The 18,039-nt window shown below is 39.9% G+C and overlaps 1 protein-coding gene across 5 annotated transcripts in view; it reads right to left on the bottom strand.

Moving 5' to 3' along the window:
- The window catches only part of MYO1B (myosin IB), a 180,700-nt gene that overhangs the window by 17,752 nt on the left and 144,909 nt on the right, over window positions 1-18,039 (bottom strand). For 3 of the 5 annotated variants that reach the window (XM_058549453.1, XM_058549454.1, XM_058549456.1), the window contains 9 exons: window positions 15,355-15,555; window positions 13,977-14,203; window positions 11,224-11,424; window positions 9,265-9,358; window positions 8,252-8,401; window positions 5,033-5,101; window positions 3,198-3,284; window positions 2,826-2,912; window positions 966-1,052 (listed from right to left, as the gene is read on the bottom strand). In XM_058549453.1, the coding sequence (XP_058405436.1) occupies window positions 966-1,052; window positions 2,826-2,912; window positions 3,198-3,284; window positions 5,033-5,101; window positions 8,252-8,401; window positions 9,265-9,358; window positions 11,224-11,424; window positions 13,977-14,203; window positions 15,355-15,555 (1,203 nt within the window). The remainder of the gene's footprint in view (window positions 1-965; window positions 1,053-2,825; window positions 2,913-3,197; window positions 3,285-5,032; window positions 5,102-8,251; window positions 8,402-9,264; window positions 9,359-11,223; window positions 11,425-13,976; window positions 14,204-15,354; window positions 15,556-18,039) is intronic. The other 2 variants (XM_058549457.1, XM_058549458.1) reach the window with 2 other exon arrangements.

The raw sequence follows: 18,039 nt of genomic DNA, 5'->3' as shown, positions 1-18,039 counted from the left end.
AACATAATCAAAAAGGTTAATTTACCAAAAGTTTACAGGCTAAACTTTCAGGGAAAAATGCAGATGGTTCAAAGCAGAGTTTAAGAACACTGCTAATGCTGTTCAGATTCCGAGGCTACGGTTTCCTGGATAATATTCAAATATTTAGAAAAAGATGAATTGTTATAGCATTAAGGTAAAAATAATAAAGAAGAATAGTGTCAAAAAGGGGCCTAATTATCCCAAAAAGACAATATGGATGGCTCCCCACAGTGACGAGTTATTAGAAAGTTATTAGGAAGACAAAATCCTTATACTGCCTAAGGTGGTTCTCAAGGTTTTCCAGAGCTCAGAGTCATAATCACTTATGTGCCTCCTTACCTAAAGTAGTTAAGTGCCACATCAAAATAAATCTTACCCAAAGTTAGCAGGTATCTGAATCTAAAGTTCTCTTTAACCTGAATGCTCATCTTACTCATCAAAACGTGTACGTTTATGCAAAACCCTTTGCTTTCTCTGCTGAATAATTAGAATGACGGTTGCTTTGAAGAAAGCTCTGCTCCAGGAGCCATGGCTGGAACAGAATAGGTGGATAAAGAGAAACAAAAGCCCGTCATCCCAGGCTGGTCACTGCCGACGGTGAGTCAGCTGTCAGCTCGACTACACTAACTCTGTCTCGTGAATGAAAAAAAAAAAAAACCCTTCATCCTCATAAAGATAACATAAAATAGAACTTGGATAACAAACTATCTTGGGTAAAATATGCTACACTGTTATTACTTTAAATCTATTATTTAAAGAAACGCACCACAATAAAAGAAAATATTAGTGTACACGTTTGTTCTCAAAAAGAAACAAAATTAGGCAGACGGCATTGTCAGGACTGTGCAGACCATCGGCAAGCATAATCAATGATTTTCTCGGGTTAGTAGGTGCTAGGCTTCATTGAGTTCACCCTGGGCAGAGAGAAGGGGGTGAGGAAGTACCTTCAGTCCAAGCCAGTAAGCCCAAATGACAGCAACCGCATGCTTACGCCTAGCCTCCTCCTTCAAGCGTTTCAATTCCCTTCGAGCCTAGAATGTTTTAGATAGTAAATAAAAGAGACAGCCCAACGCAGACAGCACACATGACCAGAAAAAGACACCCCACCACACAGAAGAGCCCATTTATGAATGAGGATTTCAGAACGATAGAGGAACCGTGCATAATCATTTAAACCCAAAGAATCAGAGTCAGGTGGGAGCAGTCCCTCGTATTTTTAGTGCAGTGGGGCTCTGGTCCAGAGGAGGGCAATCTGTGTGGTCCCTGAGGTCAGCACTATTCCACTCCCCTACTTTCATTCTTTTCCTTTTTCCTCTCTGCTCTCTCTCCCTCCTCCCCTCCTTCTCCACACTCTCACTCCTTCCAACAGTGAGGGGCGCCTCACGATTTCAGTGGGCATCCCACTGCTGCCACCCCACAGGCTAAAGAGACTGGGATCCCTGAGTTCATTCATTTGAACGTCTAAAAAGACATCTCTTGTGAACAACCATTTAGAAAATTGGAAGGAATACAGGTTGTTTCTCTGAAGTTCAAACAAGAAAACAAAACTCAAAATTCTTTGCAGTTAGAAAATTAGAAGTAGCGTGTATCAAAATTCAATATTAGCTAAGACCCCAAACAGTGACATATACTGAAGCAAGATAAAAAGTGAAACAACTTACAGGTTTAAACGTTAATCTTAGGGAAAAGTCAACGTGGGGCATGCTATTTTAAAAGACAGGAAGAGACGAGCATTGATTTTTCATTACATGATAGTACTCAGACTGGGAAGTGAGCTCACTCAGTGGAGAAATCCCAAGAATAATTGTCTAAGAGTCCTTCTGCCTCTGCCAGGACCATTTACTAAAGGAAATAGTTCTTTGCAGATTTTCAAAGGAAAACACAAATGAACTACTTTGGTTAGTTTTTGGCAAACAAGATCTTTACGCAGGCAAGTGTTGACTTTTCTCATTTTTCTCACAAGATGGGCTTATAATGCTGACAAGGTGGACTTAAAAAGATAGAAGTATGTTGATATTTGTGTTTCTAACTGGAATACACATTTTTAGCAGGGATGACCTTTGATTTTTCTAAGTAACAAAAACATCTAAAACTCTCGTCCCTTGGGATATGCGAAATGTTCACAGAGCCCACGACTCTGCCTGGGGATTAGCGAGAGTATTTCAGGAGGGCTTTGTTTCTGAAAACAAACAGCTGATGCTGACATTCCTGGGATTCTTCAGTGGCAATTAGAGCCAGCTTTGCATGAACATGGCTTTCTGTGAAATCACAGATGACAATTCTGTTCACATATAATTTTTTGCTTATCATAATCAATAGCTGCCACAGAGAGCCTAAAAAACAATTTCGTTCATGGATTAATATTTTTTAAGGCATGCACGAAAGGCGCTTCTACCGTCAACACATTGCAGAAGACCAGTTGAAGCCCAAAACTTAACATTCCCAACACGCCCCCTACACACAAAAATACCTCCAGAAAACTGTCAGTATACGTCGTGGGGGAAAAAAGGGGGGAAAAAAAAAAAAGAAGAAGAAACTAAACATGCAAGTTACTTGAGTTTAAAAAAAAGAGCAACCTCACCAAAGCCTCATTAGTACGCAGTTAGTCTTCTTTCCCTACCCACACTTAAGCTTCCCACGTGCACTACTGGCACTAACATCTCCAGGTGTATTAAATCCAGCTGCTGGACATGCACCCGTGTGAGCCACTGTTAACTGTGGTCATTCGTCCCCTGAGATGCTAGAGATACGGACTGATTATTGCAGATTCCAGGACGGAGTGACGGGATGTGCGTATTGAGTACCTTCGATCCAAGCCAGTAAGCCCATATAACTGCAATAGCATGTTTATTCCTAGCCTCCTCCTTCAGCCGGCTCAGCTCCCTTCGTGCCTGTGTGATGCATTTGAAAAGGAGTTACAGAAAAGTTTAAGGCAGGACAGGTTACTGCTGGTTCCCAACGGAGGAAGAAGAAGAAAGACATGGATCACCACCAAACAGTCAACGCGAAAGCGTGTGCCGCCACCCCACGCCAAAATGGTGGAAAGAGCGAGAGGCAAATGCGTGCTCAGTAGCTTAAGCCAGTGAAACATTTTCTGTCCCCGAATGAGAGGGTCCCTTGTCGTTGTTTCACACGTTACTTCCGACCCACTGCCTTCCTGGGGGTCTCTGGCCTACCTGGGTACCGTGCCAATACGCTGCAATGGTGGTGGCTGCTTCCTCACAGCGCTTCTGATGCTTCAGCTCCCGCAGGATTTTTCGGGCCTAAGGTACAGAATCACCCCGAAAAATAGAAAGTTAACAAAAAAACGGAATCCATAGTGACTTGGAAAAAATACTTGAAGAGACAGTTACAATACCCATTCTCAACTGGAAAATCAATAGCGTAAAGAAAGGAAAAGGGGAAGTTGCTTATTAGCCCAAAACGGATGGACTACGAGAAGGTGGTAAATGAAGACATCAAGCATGACAGTGTAGCCCCCACTCAGGTTGGGACAGCAGCCCCTCATGCCCATATATGTGACAGGAAAAAAATGTGACCACAGGAACACAAGCTGGTGTACACCAGCTGGAAGGAACAGTTCTCAGAATGTGGTCGGAGGCTCTCCACTGATCCACCAGAACCCATTCTACCGTTTTTATTTTTATTGTCTGCAATGTAACTGTAGCTGTACTTTGTATTCAAAAGAGAAGTTTAAAATTTTGCTAAAACAAAATTATCTCACTGGTCTAAAACCAGTGGCTTCTTTCTAGTAGTTGCTGGAAACTGTGGGGCCAGAACACCTACTTTGGAGGTGGACTTTGAATGCTTCCTCTAAAGTCTCTAGACTGGAGACCTGGACCCAGGCCTCAGTCATAAGGTCAAAGAAGAACCTGCAGGCAGCAACTTCACTTACTCTACGTGCCCGGATTTGTGTTTTGGCATTTGCTGTGGGACAGCTACCAAGCCCTTGGGTTGCCCATGGGCCTAGACAAAGGTCAATTGATGTCTCTGGACTCCCGGCCCAGGGCTCTACTCTCTGAAGGGGTTCCAGACCTGGGAACTACCTTGAAGTAGCCCCTCTGGATCCAGCCCACTCCACAAAGTCTCCCAGCAGGAAAGTGGTCAAAACAGGCCCTGAAGTATCTTTGACCTAGAGTAGCGCTCGGTTAACTTTTTCTGTAGAAGGTCAGATGGTCAGTAGTTTTGGTTTTACAGGTCATATGTTCTCTATCACAACTCAACTCTGCCGTTGTAGCACTAAAGCAGCCACAGACAAGATGTACAATAAATGAGCGTGATTGTGTACCAATAAAACTTTATTTATATGAACTTGTATTTCTCATATCTATATATTTATATGAAATTCATATTTCATATGATTTTTTACATGTCATGAAATATTTTTGCCTTTTTTTTTTTTTAAACAATGCTTTAAAAATACAAAAACCATTCTTAGCTCTCAGGCTATATGATAACAGGTGGTAGGCTAGATTTGGCCCGTGGGCCATAGTTTGCTGACCCCTGAATCAAGCCTTGACAGTAAGGACCTGGAACCAAGTCAGCCACTGTGATCCCCTACTAGAATAGCCAGAGCGCAGGAACTTTCAATCATTGTGGGGCAGGCAGCCCGCAAGAAGGCCACCCAGAAATTATGGAAGGCGTTGGGCTGGGGGTGTTGAGGTCTGGCAGGACTCACAGGTACAGGGGCAACAGTGAGACAGCCTTCAGGACAGCGAGCTTTGCTCGCAAATACGGGGCAAGAGGATATTGAAATCATGTACGGTATTATTTCAAGGACTTCCTGCTCAGAGAACAATGCTCTTGAAAAGAAAGCCAGTTAGGAGGAAGCAGCCAAGACATGGTCACAAGGGCCCCAGCTTGGCCCATAATATTTATTCTTTCCATCTGACTGTTTACAGGGTAGGCAGGAGACGAGGAGCCCTCCCCTGCAGAGTGAGCCTAAAGACACCATCCTTTGAGAAGAACCTGAAAACTCCAAACAAATAAGGCTCACTTCTTTTAAACTCACCTTCCAACCCCGGATGTAAGACTGAATTACCAAGGCAGAACTCTTTATCTGTTGATACCTCTTTTGTTGCTGTAGGATGAAAGGGGAAGATATTAGCAGTTCTGTTTACGAGTGTGTAATACACATACCACAAGGACTGAGAAAGGGTATTTGCTCACTTAGTGCAATTAACTCTTGATCACCCATATGCCACCTAAGAACCAATATGTAAAGAAACCAAAATATCAAACAACCTAAAGAGATTACAGTTAATCCACAGCATGCTTCAAGAATGCTAAATGTAATTAATAATTTCTAAATGGTTCACGACCCACCATTAACACCTGTTCTTTGTATATGCTTTATAATACAGGGTCGGACACAAGCAGATACTCAATAAATGCCTACTGAACGAACACACCCTGAGTTCTGCATCTGCCTCTGTGTTCCCTCTTCCTGCTGCCACGTCTCACCATACTACTTACTGGCTGGGTCAGCCTCTAACACCCCCGGTCTCTTAGGTTTCCTGTTTTTGCTCAGCCTCAAGCTGGGAAATCAGCTGACAAATTTAAGTAAACTTCTATCAATCAAGTAAACTTTATTTATTGAGTTCCTACTCTGCATAAAGCTCTTTAACAGAACCGTAAGGATACAAATGTCAATCCCACTCCAGCCCTGCACTCAAGGACTCGCAGTGGACACAAGTCTGCAGCATAAAAGAGAAACAGTGTCCTGGGAGAAGGAGAGTGTGGCAGGCAGCTTCAGAAGCAGTATCAGTTACTTCCGGGGGAGAAGGGTAAAGAAGACCCAGGGAGGCTCCAAGCAGAAGGCTCCAGGCCAAGCATTGGCTCAGCCAGCTCGGTGCCCAGAGGCCCTTCTTAGTTCTAGGGCTGATGCCTCAGAGCATGGAGGCTGCTCGAACACTCCCTAGGAAAGTGAGCTCTTACTGTATTTAGTGCCAAATGGTCACTGAACGTGGACATCTGCAATGAAATTTCACAGCATTTCAAACACAGGACTGAAGCCATGCTGTGACTGACCGTGGAAGCCCTGGATTGCTCAGCTCCCACCTCTGAGGTGGGAGACACGCCTGCCAGGACTCTAGGCCACATTTTGGAAAATGAGAGGAAATGGGGGGTGATGTTATCAACACATGAGCAGCAGAACAAAAGAGGATGCCAGAGAGGAAGATAAAGAGAACTCTGAGATGGTGGACAAGTCACTACCATCTCCGGGCCTCAGTTCCCTTATCTGTCAAACAAGGAGCTGGAAGGTCTCTAAGATTCCCCACAGAGTAGTACTGCATGGCTGCAAAACAAACTATACCTACAATATCAGACCGTCACTTCTGATATGCACTTGGTACCTCAATGTTTTCTTTTTAAATTCCTAAATAGCTTGAAAATAACTCTACCTCACTTAAAAATTCATCTCAAGGAGCCATGAAATATCACAGAATATGGATTTTAAAAGAATCAGTAACTGAAAATGGGTATTCAGAAAATCTTTGAGTTATTTGGTTGAGGGAAAATACTGAGTTTAATCACTGGCTTGGATAACATGTTAGTTAACTAGTTGAGGTATTTAGTTCAAATTCTGAAACAGATATAACACTAGAGCAACATCAATACTTCTTCTAAAAATTGGGCTATTATTTATTTTCATCCTACAAATTAATATTGCTCATAGCTCTCACCATCGTGAATTAATGATACATACAGTGACTTTTTTTCATCTGGAGATACAAAAGCTCTATACTGGGAGAGAGGGTGCAAATAGCACTTGCTATTCTTGGTTCTTTGTCTGTTTCTTCTCATCCTTCTGATAAAATGGCCCCTTCCATAAGTTCCTTCTTAACAGTCTATCTAAAGGTATATTCCGTCTCCCTATTATGCTTTATCTCAGTTCTCTATTTCCTTCCTAGCACTTACTATAATCTGTAATTGCTCTGATTATTTATTTGCTTAAATGCATATTGTCTTGCACTAGATATAAACTCTGTGAGGTCAAGAATTAGGTTGTTTTGTTCACTTTGCTATCCCCAGAGCCTGGCAGAGGAGGTGTTTCCAAAGCATTTGTAGAATTCAAGATAGATGAATTCAATGCACTTCCAAACTTGAATTTTCTTAATGATCTCAAAATAAGAAATGATAACAGTCCTCCATGCCTTTGCAGAACACATAGGAATGAATCTGTCATTAATGTGGCTGGATAGGTTCATACTTAAACGCTTGTACTGTTAGTTCTACTCTTTTAACCAGAGGAAGCAATTTTAAAAATATTCTTTTAAAGGTCAGGCAATTTTTCTTTAGCTTAATCATTTACGTATCTCATTAATTTCTAAAACTTGGAAATAACACACTAAAATGTATTGGCTGGTATAAATTATGTCCTGATTATACACTGCCTGATAGCAAAACCTCTCTATGGCTGAAAAAGAGGAAGAACAGCCTAAAGGAGATTTGACTGCAAATTTAATTCATTTTCCCACTCACTCTCTAGTGAAAAAGCACAGAATGAAAAAGCACTTGGAAGCAGTGTTCCTATCACTAAAATTCATTTTGTGACAACACAACCCAAGTTCAAGAGCCTAGAGGCAAACCTTCAGGTTTCCCTCAAACTTGTGTTATGACCCCAGCGAAATATCTATAATCAAGTGAGAATGGAAATTCCAAAAAGAATTCCATATCAATTAAGTAATCATACTTATTCTCCCATAGTTCACAGGGCTAGATATCTGAGAACTAAAGGAAATCCAACCCTTCAACCGAACCCAGAATTCTACTAAAATGTGGCATTAGCTTTCTGGAATTAAAGCCATTTTCAGTGCTGCTATAACAAACAGAGAATAGCCAATTATTTTGGAAAATTGACCCTATGATAGTCAAAGGGTTAAATGACATCGTCTCTTCTAATCTGATGACCAAATTCATGGTGTGGATTTCCCACTGTGCGCATCTAAAGCAGCGGAAGGCAGTGTGACGCACTGAACTGGAGCTTTGAAGTTGCCCTGGATTCAAACCCATCATTGCCACTTCGTAGCTGTGTGACATGGGCATGTCCCTTAACAGCTCAGTGCCTTAGTTTTCTCATCTTTAACAAATGGACCACAAGGGCACATCCATTTCATTGAAGTTGTTGGGAGGATTAAATATGTAAAAACTGCATACACAGTTGAGTACATAAGAAATATCTGCAAATTCGCATCGTTATTACAGATCAAAAATGTTGTAGATTTACCGCGTATCTTCTGTACCAGGCAGCAATCACGATTTGGCTCTTTCTCATTAGCAGGAAGTGTGTGCGGCATTTCCACCCCCGATAAATCTTCTGAATGAGGGTGGCCAAGTCCTCGAGACGTTGTTTCCTCAGGTCTTCTAGTTTGAATAACTAACAAGAAATGATAGACGGATTTATCAAAAATCCACTCAAAACTCATGGCATACATGACAGACATTCTCAGGAGGTAAAGTGTCATGATGTTAGAGTCAACCACAGGGAGAAAAAGATGAATAATTGTCTTAACTATAGACGATACGGATAATAGCACATGAGAAAACTATTTTGATGAATTCACGCAAGATCTACAATTTAGATTATGGTGATTTAGAATTGATGACAAATCAGAGAAGGGCTGAACTGAGCCTCGGTTTACCTACATGCTATCTATGAGGATGCAATTATTAACGGAAAGGCGATGCTGGCAAAGTTTCTCTCAAACAATTTAAACACTTTCCAAATACTCTAAATTTCCACGTTACCAACCCATTGCTATGCTAATTATACTTCATGCTAGTCATTCATTTATAAAAAGACTCCCTTGGAGTTCTACTAAGTAGAATTTTAAGTGTTCTTTTTAACTTAAAAATTTTAATTTGAGTGCCTTCATGTACCTCTAAGTAATTGGGTTGTCTTTCCTAAAATTATTGCATAATTCAGGTATGACAAACACAGACTGAATTTACCTCCAATTCCTATGAATTAAGGAGGTTTTGTTGTTGTATTAACAGATTCTTGATGATTTCTTAAGTGCTGTACAATCTATCCGTTCAAAGATTTTGATGTTTCATAGAAAATACACATGATCTTCCACTACCTCTTACTTGCCCATCCTCTCTGACATTTGCAGATAAACACAAGAACGTGGCCTTCTTAGCAGCATCTCGCATAACGTTATGAAGTGGAACATCCTATAAGAACTTGCCTCTATGACTATAGCATAAGTTGCGAGTGTAAAGGTTTTGATTACATACTGTTCTTGGGTTTCGGATGAATATCTTTGATCTACCAAAGGAGTATTCTTCCATAGGAATCTCTAATTCATTAAACAGAACCTCCACACCAGTCCTATAAAAATAAATAAAAACAATGAGTTTTCTGAGTTACAAAAATAGTTTATCTTGGGGGCCGGCCCGGTGGTGCAAGCGGTTAAGTGCGTGCCGCGCTCCGCTTGGGCAGCCCAGGGTTTATAGGTTCAGATCCTGGACGCGCACCAACGCACTGCTTGTCAAGCCATCCTGTGGCGGCGTCCCATATAAAGTGGAGGAAGATGGGCACGGATGTTAGCTCAGGGCCAGTCTTCCTCAGCAAAAAAAAAAAAAAAAATAAAAATAAAAATAAATAGTTTATCTTATCTTAAATCATGATATCAGGTTCTTAGTGGTATAAAAAAAAAAGCCTCATTTCCAAGTATAATTTCTCTTTCAGTTAGCATCCTTCTGTCAAAGAATTTTTAATACTGAATTCCACAAATTAAACCAAATCCTGTAAATGCTAACAAAGTAAATTCAGATTCAGGACTATGTAGTCTATGAAAATGTGGTATTAAAGCCAATTTCTTGATTTCATTAGCAGAGGCGATACTTGTATCAAATATACCTGTAATGATGTACCAACCAAGACCGAGAGAGAGTGTGAGAAACTCAGAACTATTTTGAACCCACTCAGTTAATTCTTGAAAACATTTTAAACATTGCTCCTGCCCCTCAGAGTGTAGGCAGGGCCTGAGAGAGCGCTAAGCACCAGACCAGTGGGGCGCAAAAGAATGTGTGCCTTATGTGGCTGCAGCAAGGCCTGGACTTGGCTCAGACCTCTCCATCCTGGACCTTGGTTTTGACATCAGTCTTTAAAGCTAAACTTCACCCCACCAACCTGTCGGACTAGGTGCCAGGCATGGAGTAAATACATGTTCTGTGTATTATGATATACACTGACCATAATATCCTGGAAATTAGTGGTGGGAACTGAAACAGTACCCAGATGCTACATTATTTGGGTACTGAATGATGCATCAGAGACCACATCGTATGTCTGGAGTTTCCATATCTTCTCGTAATACATGGTGTGTGTCTAATACTGTTGACGTTTCTGTGAAAGGCCAGGTCTAGTGAGAATGTAGAGGCAACATAGTACAGCGACACGAAAATCCCCAAGTTCCTGCCTAGGCCCTCCTGTAGCAGTCGGGAAAGAGCTTCTATGCCTGCAGGGAGAGAGCAACCTCTCTCACTGGTAAGAGCAGAAGAAAGGTCACTGTACAGGCAAGGTCTGATTTCTCTTCTGCAGCAGGCCGCCTGCCAGCACACAAGTTCTCTCTGTGTGGGGAGAGCTTGCAGGGGCTGCTCCAGGTGATGCGCCTGCAGCGGTCCAGCGCTCTGCCTGGGCCTGGATGGTCCAGGCCATATTTTCCAATCCAGCTTTACTAGCATAACACTGACATATACAAAACATTGCACCCTATCTGCTCATGTATCAATTTCTCAATTGGTGCAGACCTGGGACCTTCACCCCCACCCATCGAACTCTCTCTGGGGTTAATTCCCCAGAGCACAAATGACAAGCTGAGAGAAAAGCAAAAGCTGAGAGTAGTGATCCAAGATGGCTCTAACTCTACCCTTCTATGAAGTTACACAAATATACATATCAATTAGAAATTGCCTCCAACTAACTTGCCACGGCATATTTTAAAAATTCTATTGACACACGAGTTCCAAATGTGGATTTGATAGGCCCTGTTTTGACCTTAAAGAAAATCGAGACCTCTATAACTAATCAAGAATTGGCACAAAATGGAATCCTGATGGAAGAGGGTCCAAAACAGAGGTTATCTCCAATTTTTCTTAGATTTCTGTTTTGCCTAACAGCATGTGAAGAAGACAACATGTTATTTGCATACTTATAAATTCATTATTAAATATAAACAATGAATTTCTTACCTTGCTGGTCCTCTCCAGTGAGGCCATGTTTGCTTACAAAGCATCTTGTATCTTTCTAGGCAAGGTTCGTAGGCCTGCCTGAAGGCGTAGCCAGCCCTCCTCACTCGGACGTTCTCCAAAAGACCCAGGTACCTGATCTGATGACATACGAGGGCCTCGTTGAAGATGTGTGCTGCTTTTTTATCATTTGGTTTGATACACCTAAAAGAATACGAAAATTTTAGGTTTTAAAGTCTGTCTCCATCCATGTTTTACAAAGTATAATATATAATTACTTTGCAGTGAGATAATTATTTCTCACTCTTGGGAAATCTAGTCATTTCCTTTGAAATTATTTCGAGTCATTTTACGATACCCTAAAAGAAATACAACACTATGTATACAGCAATAAAAAAAGAATAAACGAAAACACATACAATGATACAGATGAATATCACTGACATTTTGTGGAATGAAAGAAGTCTGACATAAAAGAGTACATATTTTATGATCCCATTTATATCAACTTCAAACAAATCTTTAATCTATGGTTAGAAATCAGTATTGCTGCTACCTCTGGGGAGAGGTAGAAGTGGAAATCAACAGGGAAGGGGCAGGAAGGAACCTTCTGGGATGATGGAAATGTTTTATATCTTGCTCTGGATGGGGGTACACAGGTGTATACATACGTAAAAATTCAACAAGCTGCATAATTAAGATTCACGGACTTTACTGTATTGTACGCATATTATATACCTCAATGAAAAGATTAAAAACATTGCTATCTCCCTATATCCCTATATCTCTTTCCTTTTTAACAGAGCACTTTGCTGCCCCCAGAAAGACTACATTTCCCAGCCTCCTTTGCAAGTAGGTATGGCCATATGACTAAAATTCTGACCACTTGCATCAGAGCAGAAGTAATGTATGCCACTTCTGGGTGTGTCCTTAAAAGAAACGGACTTGCTCTCCCCTTGTTCTTCTGCTAACTGCTGGCTGGGACTGTTGACATGGTGGAGAGCCGTCTTCAACCACATAGGAGGGAAATACCCTGGAAACCAGAGATGCACAAAAGAGAAGAACCTGCTCCATTAGCCCTGGAGTCCTTATACTTAGAAGTTACACAAGAAATAAATGTCAATCTTGTTTAAGCCAGTTTTGGATCTTATTGCAGCAATCTCTATATCTTAACTAACACATTGTTAAACATTTATGGTTACGTCTGCCTAGCTACAACTGTCAAAGAAATTCCACACACGTATATAACATGTGGACAGTTAAATCTTACCTATTTTGGCCTTGGTGTTTTTATGCTTTTCCTTTTACATTTGTAAAAATAATGTCCACTCTTTAGTTAAGGACAGACAAACAAATCAATGGAACAGACTAGTGAGTTTAGACTAGACCCCTACACACACATTCAACTGATCTTCAATAAAGGCATCAAGGCAGTCGAATGAAAAACAGAGATTTTTTTCTTTTTTAATATATGGTACCGGAGCAACAGGATGTCTATATGGAAAAAAAATAGACCTTAATACAAAATCTGAAACTACAAAGATTCTAGAAAAAATATATATTCACAACTCTAGAGTTTATTAAGACTTCTTAGAGACACACTAAAGCACTAAAAGGGAAGGGGAATGAAGGAAATTCCTGGGCTGACAGAACGTTCTATGACTTCACTTGGATGGTGGTTACCAAAATATAGACAGTGATGAAAAATAATTGAGCAGTTCACCTAGGATCTGTGTATATCACTTCATGTAAAGTATACCTCAATAAAATTTAGTTAAATAATAATTTTTTAAAAGTTCCACTTAATTGAGAATAACAAAAGCAACTGATCTTAAAAAGTTTCCTGGTTTTTTTTTTTGAAACTAGAATCTTTACCCAATATATGTTCTAACTTGATTGCAATCAAACCAGGGGATTTTGCCTATTTATATTTGTTACTAATATAAATATTAGGTAAACAAGGCCAAACACAAAAACGTTCTTCACTCTAGTTTCCTCATAACTGAATTTTCAAAGACAACTATAGAAGGTATGTGTGGGTGTGCGTTTGCTATGTGAAATGTGACCTGTTAGACACACACTTTCTATTATCTAGTTCAACAAATGCACCCATTGCAACCTCTAATCCTAATCGGTCTTCACTGAATCTTGAGATAGGCATATCTAAGATGCTCTAGAAGCAGAAAAAAGAGAGCAGATGCTTTTTAAGGAGTTCTATTGCTTTGAAAAAATTCAGATTGTTTTAGGAATCATTACTTTCTCCAGACCTTTTGACTCTCACAGGAAAGAAACAGGCACATTTTTCCTCACACCAGAGTTGTAACTAATATCCCACTTACTTCAATGCTGCGCTCTAAGTTAAAATAGCAAGAATCCAAAATGAATCCAACAAGATTTTATGCAAAAACCTTACCAGAAAAAAAATTACATTTTGCTTCTTAACTTCTCATTAAAAAAAAAAAATACACCAAGTTAAGAACTCCTAGTTGCCAACAACCCAATTTCCTTAAGTATCTGTTTCCATTCCCTGTCAAATATTTTTTTTCCCTTTTTTAAATTCCTTATTTTGGGGGAGGAAGGGGTACTGGAGAAGTTTTTAAGCAAACTCAAAATGCCATATTATTTGACCTGTAAGTACTTAGTTATCCTCTGCTTGGGCTACACCCAGATTTAAGCAAACAGGAAAATGATCTTATGATCTTCCTTGAGAATGCCTTCATAATGGCACTGTCAAAGAATTCTATATGCCAGATTACCTAATGTAGTTTGGATTCTTGGTCTGTAGGTTCTTCATCAGGGTGGCCACGGATGCCTTGAACTGTGAGCCTGCTGTAGGAGGCCTTTTCAGGTTGATCTTGGCCGGGTTCCCTTCGGGGAACAAAGACTTGATGAGGGCATGGCTGGCTTTCCACATGGCTTGGGACAGGTCTCGATAGAGAAGGTCATTGTTTTTGTCAACAAATCCTTCGACCTGGTACAGCACCTATGAACAGTACACAGAACCCAACAGCTGACATACCGCACGCCAGAACATCCAACAACCACTAAAAATATTCCAAGACTATTGATACTGCAGCCTCTTCTTTCACCATCAAAAAATCCCCAATTTGTTAGCCACATTCTAATACCGAATTAGCCTCCAAGTTTAAATTCCATCTGTCTAAATCATGGAAGAGTTCAAAATAGGTTCTGTTACCCTTCAGGATTTGCAAGAATAAACTCAAAAATGTTATCATAACATTTACAAAGGATTTTAAGTTTTTTTTGGTGTTCGAGCATATTTTTGAGGTTTTATTTTTTAGTTCACATGTGCCAATTCCAGTCTGTTTAAAAGTAGACAGGGGAAAATAGAGATAACACTGATACTTTCATAGACATCCTCAGCCAGCAGAGTTTGGAAAAGTTATCTTTTAATAACATAGGTTAATGAAAAAAATAACAAAGTACCAAGTTACAACATTTTGAAATTAAAGATAATTCAGATTTTATCTACTTAATTTTTACTAAATATATAATTAAGAATATTTTTACCTTCGAAGTTTGCGACCTTATTTATAAGAAAGGAGGTATTAACTCTAATCAATAATCTTTTAGGATTCTAAAAATTATTGTCAAAATTCTTTTTAAATTATCTTAGATATTAGATGACATAAAATTAATTCCCCCAAATCTTAAGCAAATGAATAATTGCTTTTTCTAAAAACCAAGTATTTTCCCCAGTGTCATTTCAAAATCTCAATCTAAGAATTCATTATTTTTCCTGAATGGTTTGTGCTTTTAAACCCTTATTCTAAGTCTTTAGTGACCCCTAATTTTCACCGGCACATCTCCCTTAGTAGTGTTGTCAGATCTTTTTTATAGGACAGCTTAGAGCTTGAAAATAAGAAAATCAATGTTTAAAATATATTCGAACTCTTTCATTAAGTCTACTGCTTTCCTTTCAGTTCCCAGTATTAATAAGATTTTGCTCAACATAGTCCAGATTCTATTGCTATTAAATATTTATTGATTCTACTATTTTAGCAGCTCAATTTATCCGCACAAGTCGGCACTGGTCAGAATGCCCGTCTCTGAGGCACGGTCTCCTCGAGGGAATAACTGCAGGCCCAGGGGGTGCTGGCAGGCCCCCCATACCTTGCCAGCATAATGCTGAATTCTGAAACAGCTGTGAGGCAGGGACGTGTCGTTGAGGAACCGAGAACACTTGCTCATCCTGCTCTCAAAGTGCTGGTGGGTGGCGCAGACTTGGTTCAGCTTCTCTAAGAAGGTCTCATCGGTAACCGTGCCAGGCCTCAGGCACTCCTCGTCCAGCATGGCCAGGATTCCATTTGTGTTCTGGGAGAAGGGAAATAAAAAGGTTTCCTTCCTTCCTCACTGTATTGTTTTAATAATTATTCCTAATGACACCATCAAACACAATCAAGTTAGTCACAAGAAAAGTCCGTTCCATTACAAAGAAAAAGCAGAGAATCAAAACAAATAACAAAAAGCCATAGAAGTCCGCTCTCTTCCAAACTGTCCCAGGTGTGTGCGTGGGGGGTGGGGCTGGGGGTGGGGGGTAGTGTCTGTATCAGTCTCTCCCTCCCCCACTCCGTTCCCTCCCACAGAACAGAACTTAGCGTCACCTCAGCCATCTTAGCTGGCTGATGACTGAAATTCGTATTGTTAGAAAAAGGTAAGTTAGACCTCAAAGATTCAAAAACAAATCTAAAAGTCAGAAACTGATGTGACAATTCTGTTTCTCTAACATGCAGTCATAAATCACAAAGCACGGTCTTCTAAGCCCATTATTTGATTCATAGCTTGAGAGGGAAACTGGTTTCAGATGTTTCCAAATTGTTCATGTGTTCGAAATAAAGTTTATTTTCTAGGGAAAAAAAACGATGTGATTTGGGATTGCTGCTTTTAACGATCAATGCAATCAAGCTGTGTTTCAAGAATATCTATTTAGAATAAAATTCTTCTTCCATATATAATTTCAAAATGGATGTTAAACATGAGTGAGAATCTATCTCTTGTAGAGTCAGACCCTGTGATCATATTTATCCCAAGAGCAGTCAGCCCAACTAAACTGAATCAAAAATCAGGAATCTTCTACTTTGTTAAATAAAGGCTGCTGTTCCTTTGATTGCCCCTCCAGGCCCATATGTCTCCATTCCAAAGAAAACAATCCACTCCTCTGACTATCAACCTTGCCACGTCCACCAAGGCAAAGTCCCTCGTTCCTCTTCCCTTCTCCTCACAAGGCTGTGACATCCTCTGACAACATTTATTCATTCCACACAAAACCCAAGGGAAGTGTGGACTCTCAGGAACCAGGCGGGTTCATAATAGTCCCAGAATAAACATTATTGTTAACTGATGCTGGAAGAAAATACTTCCTTTATGTCCCCAGGCTCCGACATGAACATGAGTTTCTTCCATCATATATGCAAGGGGATTGGGGGCTGAGACAATCCAGTTAGATTAACACAATCCAGTTAAATTAATAATCCAGTTACCATGGTTTTTTTCTTCTTTTTCCTTCTTAAAGGGAAATAATTAAGTGCAATGTTATATTTATGAAGGAAAACGTATTAGTCATGACTTCTGAAAGTTAAAATTCCCACGGCAAATTACCTCGGTCACAAAATTTACCAGGAAAAATCTTCAGGGAATTTATTGATTTTCTGGATTTTAGATTAGAGTTTTGAATCGCTTAGGTGAAATATTAGTGTTCACATTCCAACACTGGTCAGATTTTTCAAAACAAAGTTTATTTTTTAAATGGAAAATTGTAATGCTTTAGAATTACAATAGTTTTTAACGTTCAATTTAATCAAAGATGCAGCTTTCAGGAATATTATCTTGAATACCCAGGGAAAAGATACAGCTAATTACATAATTTCCAAAGGGTGTGTTAAAGATACATAAATAGAAAGTGATGTGCTGGACATTTAGAGCCTATGAGTGCATTCCTGAAACAGCCCTCATCCACCACTGACAGCTCAAAAGACTGTCGGACAATAATGTGGACACATTGTTCCAAATAACATCGTTAATCAAGACCAGGAATGTTAATGATCCTAATCACAATACAAATCAGTCTTCCCGCAATCAATTCATTTACAATAAACTATAGAATACGATGTAAAAACAAAAATCTTAAGATTCAGAAAGGTTACTGTAAATTATCCAGTGATTTTTCACACTTTAAAGCCTTTTCACATTCATACACACATACTTGAGTCACCTGAAAAATCCCATGGCCCTTGGCCACCTGCAAAGTCACACATGCAATGTCCCCTGCATACGTTCTCTCAACCAGTACTAGGTCTGTATTTGCATCTCTCCTGGGGGCCTACTTAATTCAGCTCCTGAGGCTGAGCCAGTATCTTAACTTGAGCAGCATGTTTCGTGGTTTGCTTTGTTTTTTAAATTTTTTCCAGCTTTACTGAGACATAATTGACAGATAACATTGTATAAGTTTAAGGTGTACAATATGTTGATTTGATACTCTTATATATTGCAAAATGATTACCAGCATAGCAGTTAGCAAACACAATTACCGTTCCTTTTGTGCTGAGAACATTTAAGATGTACTCTCTTGGCAACTTTCAAGTATATAATACAGTATTACTAACTATAGTCACCATGCTGTACCCTATACCCCCAGAACTTATTCCTCTTACAGCTGGAAGTTTGTACCCTTTGACCGACATCTCCCCATTTCCCCAATCTCCCAGGCCCTGGCAACGACCATTCTACTCTCTGTTTCTATGAGTTTGACTTTTTAGATTCCACGTATTAGTGATATCCTATAGTATTTGTCTTTCTCTG

The sequence above is a fragment of the Diceros bicornis genome, chromosome 10, assembly GCF_020826845.1.
Source record: "Diceros bicornis minor isolate mBicDic1 chromosome 10, mDicBic1.mat.cur, whole genome shotgun sequence".
Classification (NCBI taxonomy): domain Eukaryota; kingdom Metazoa; phylum Chordata; class Mammalia; order Perissodactyla; family Rhinocerotidae; genus Diceros; species Diceros bicornis.
This window is presented reverse-complemented; position numbering and strand designations above follow the sequence as displayed.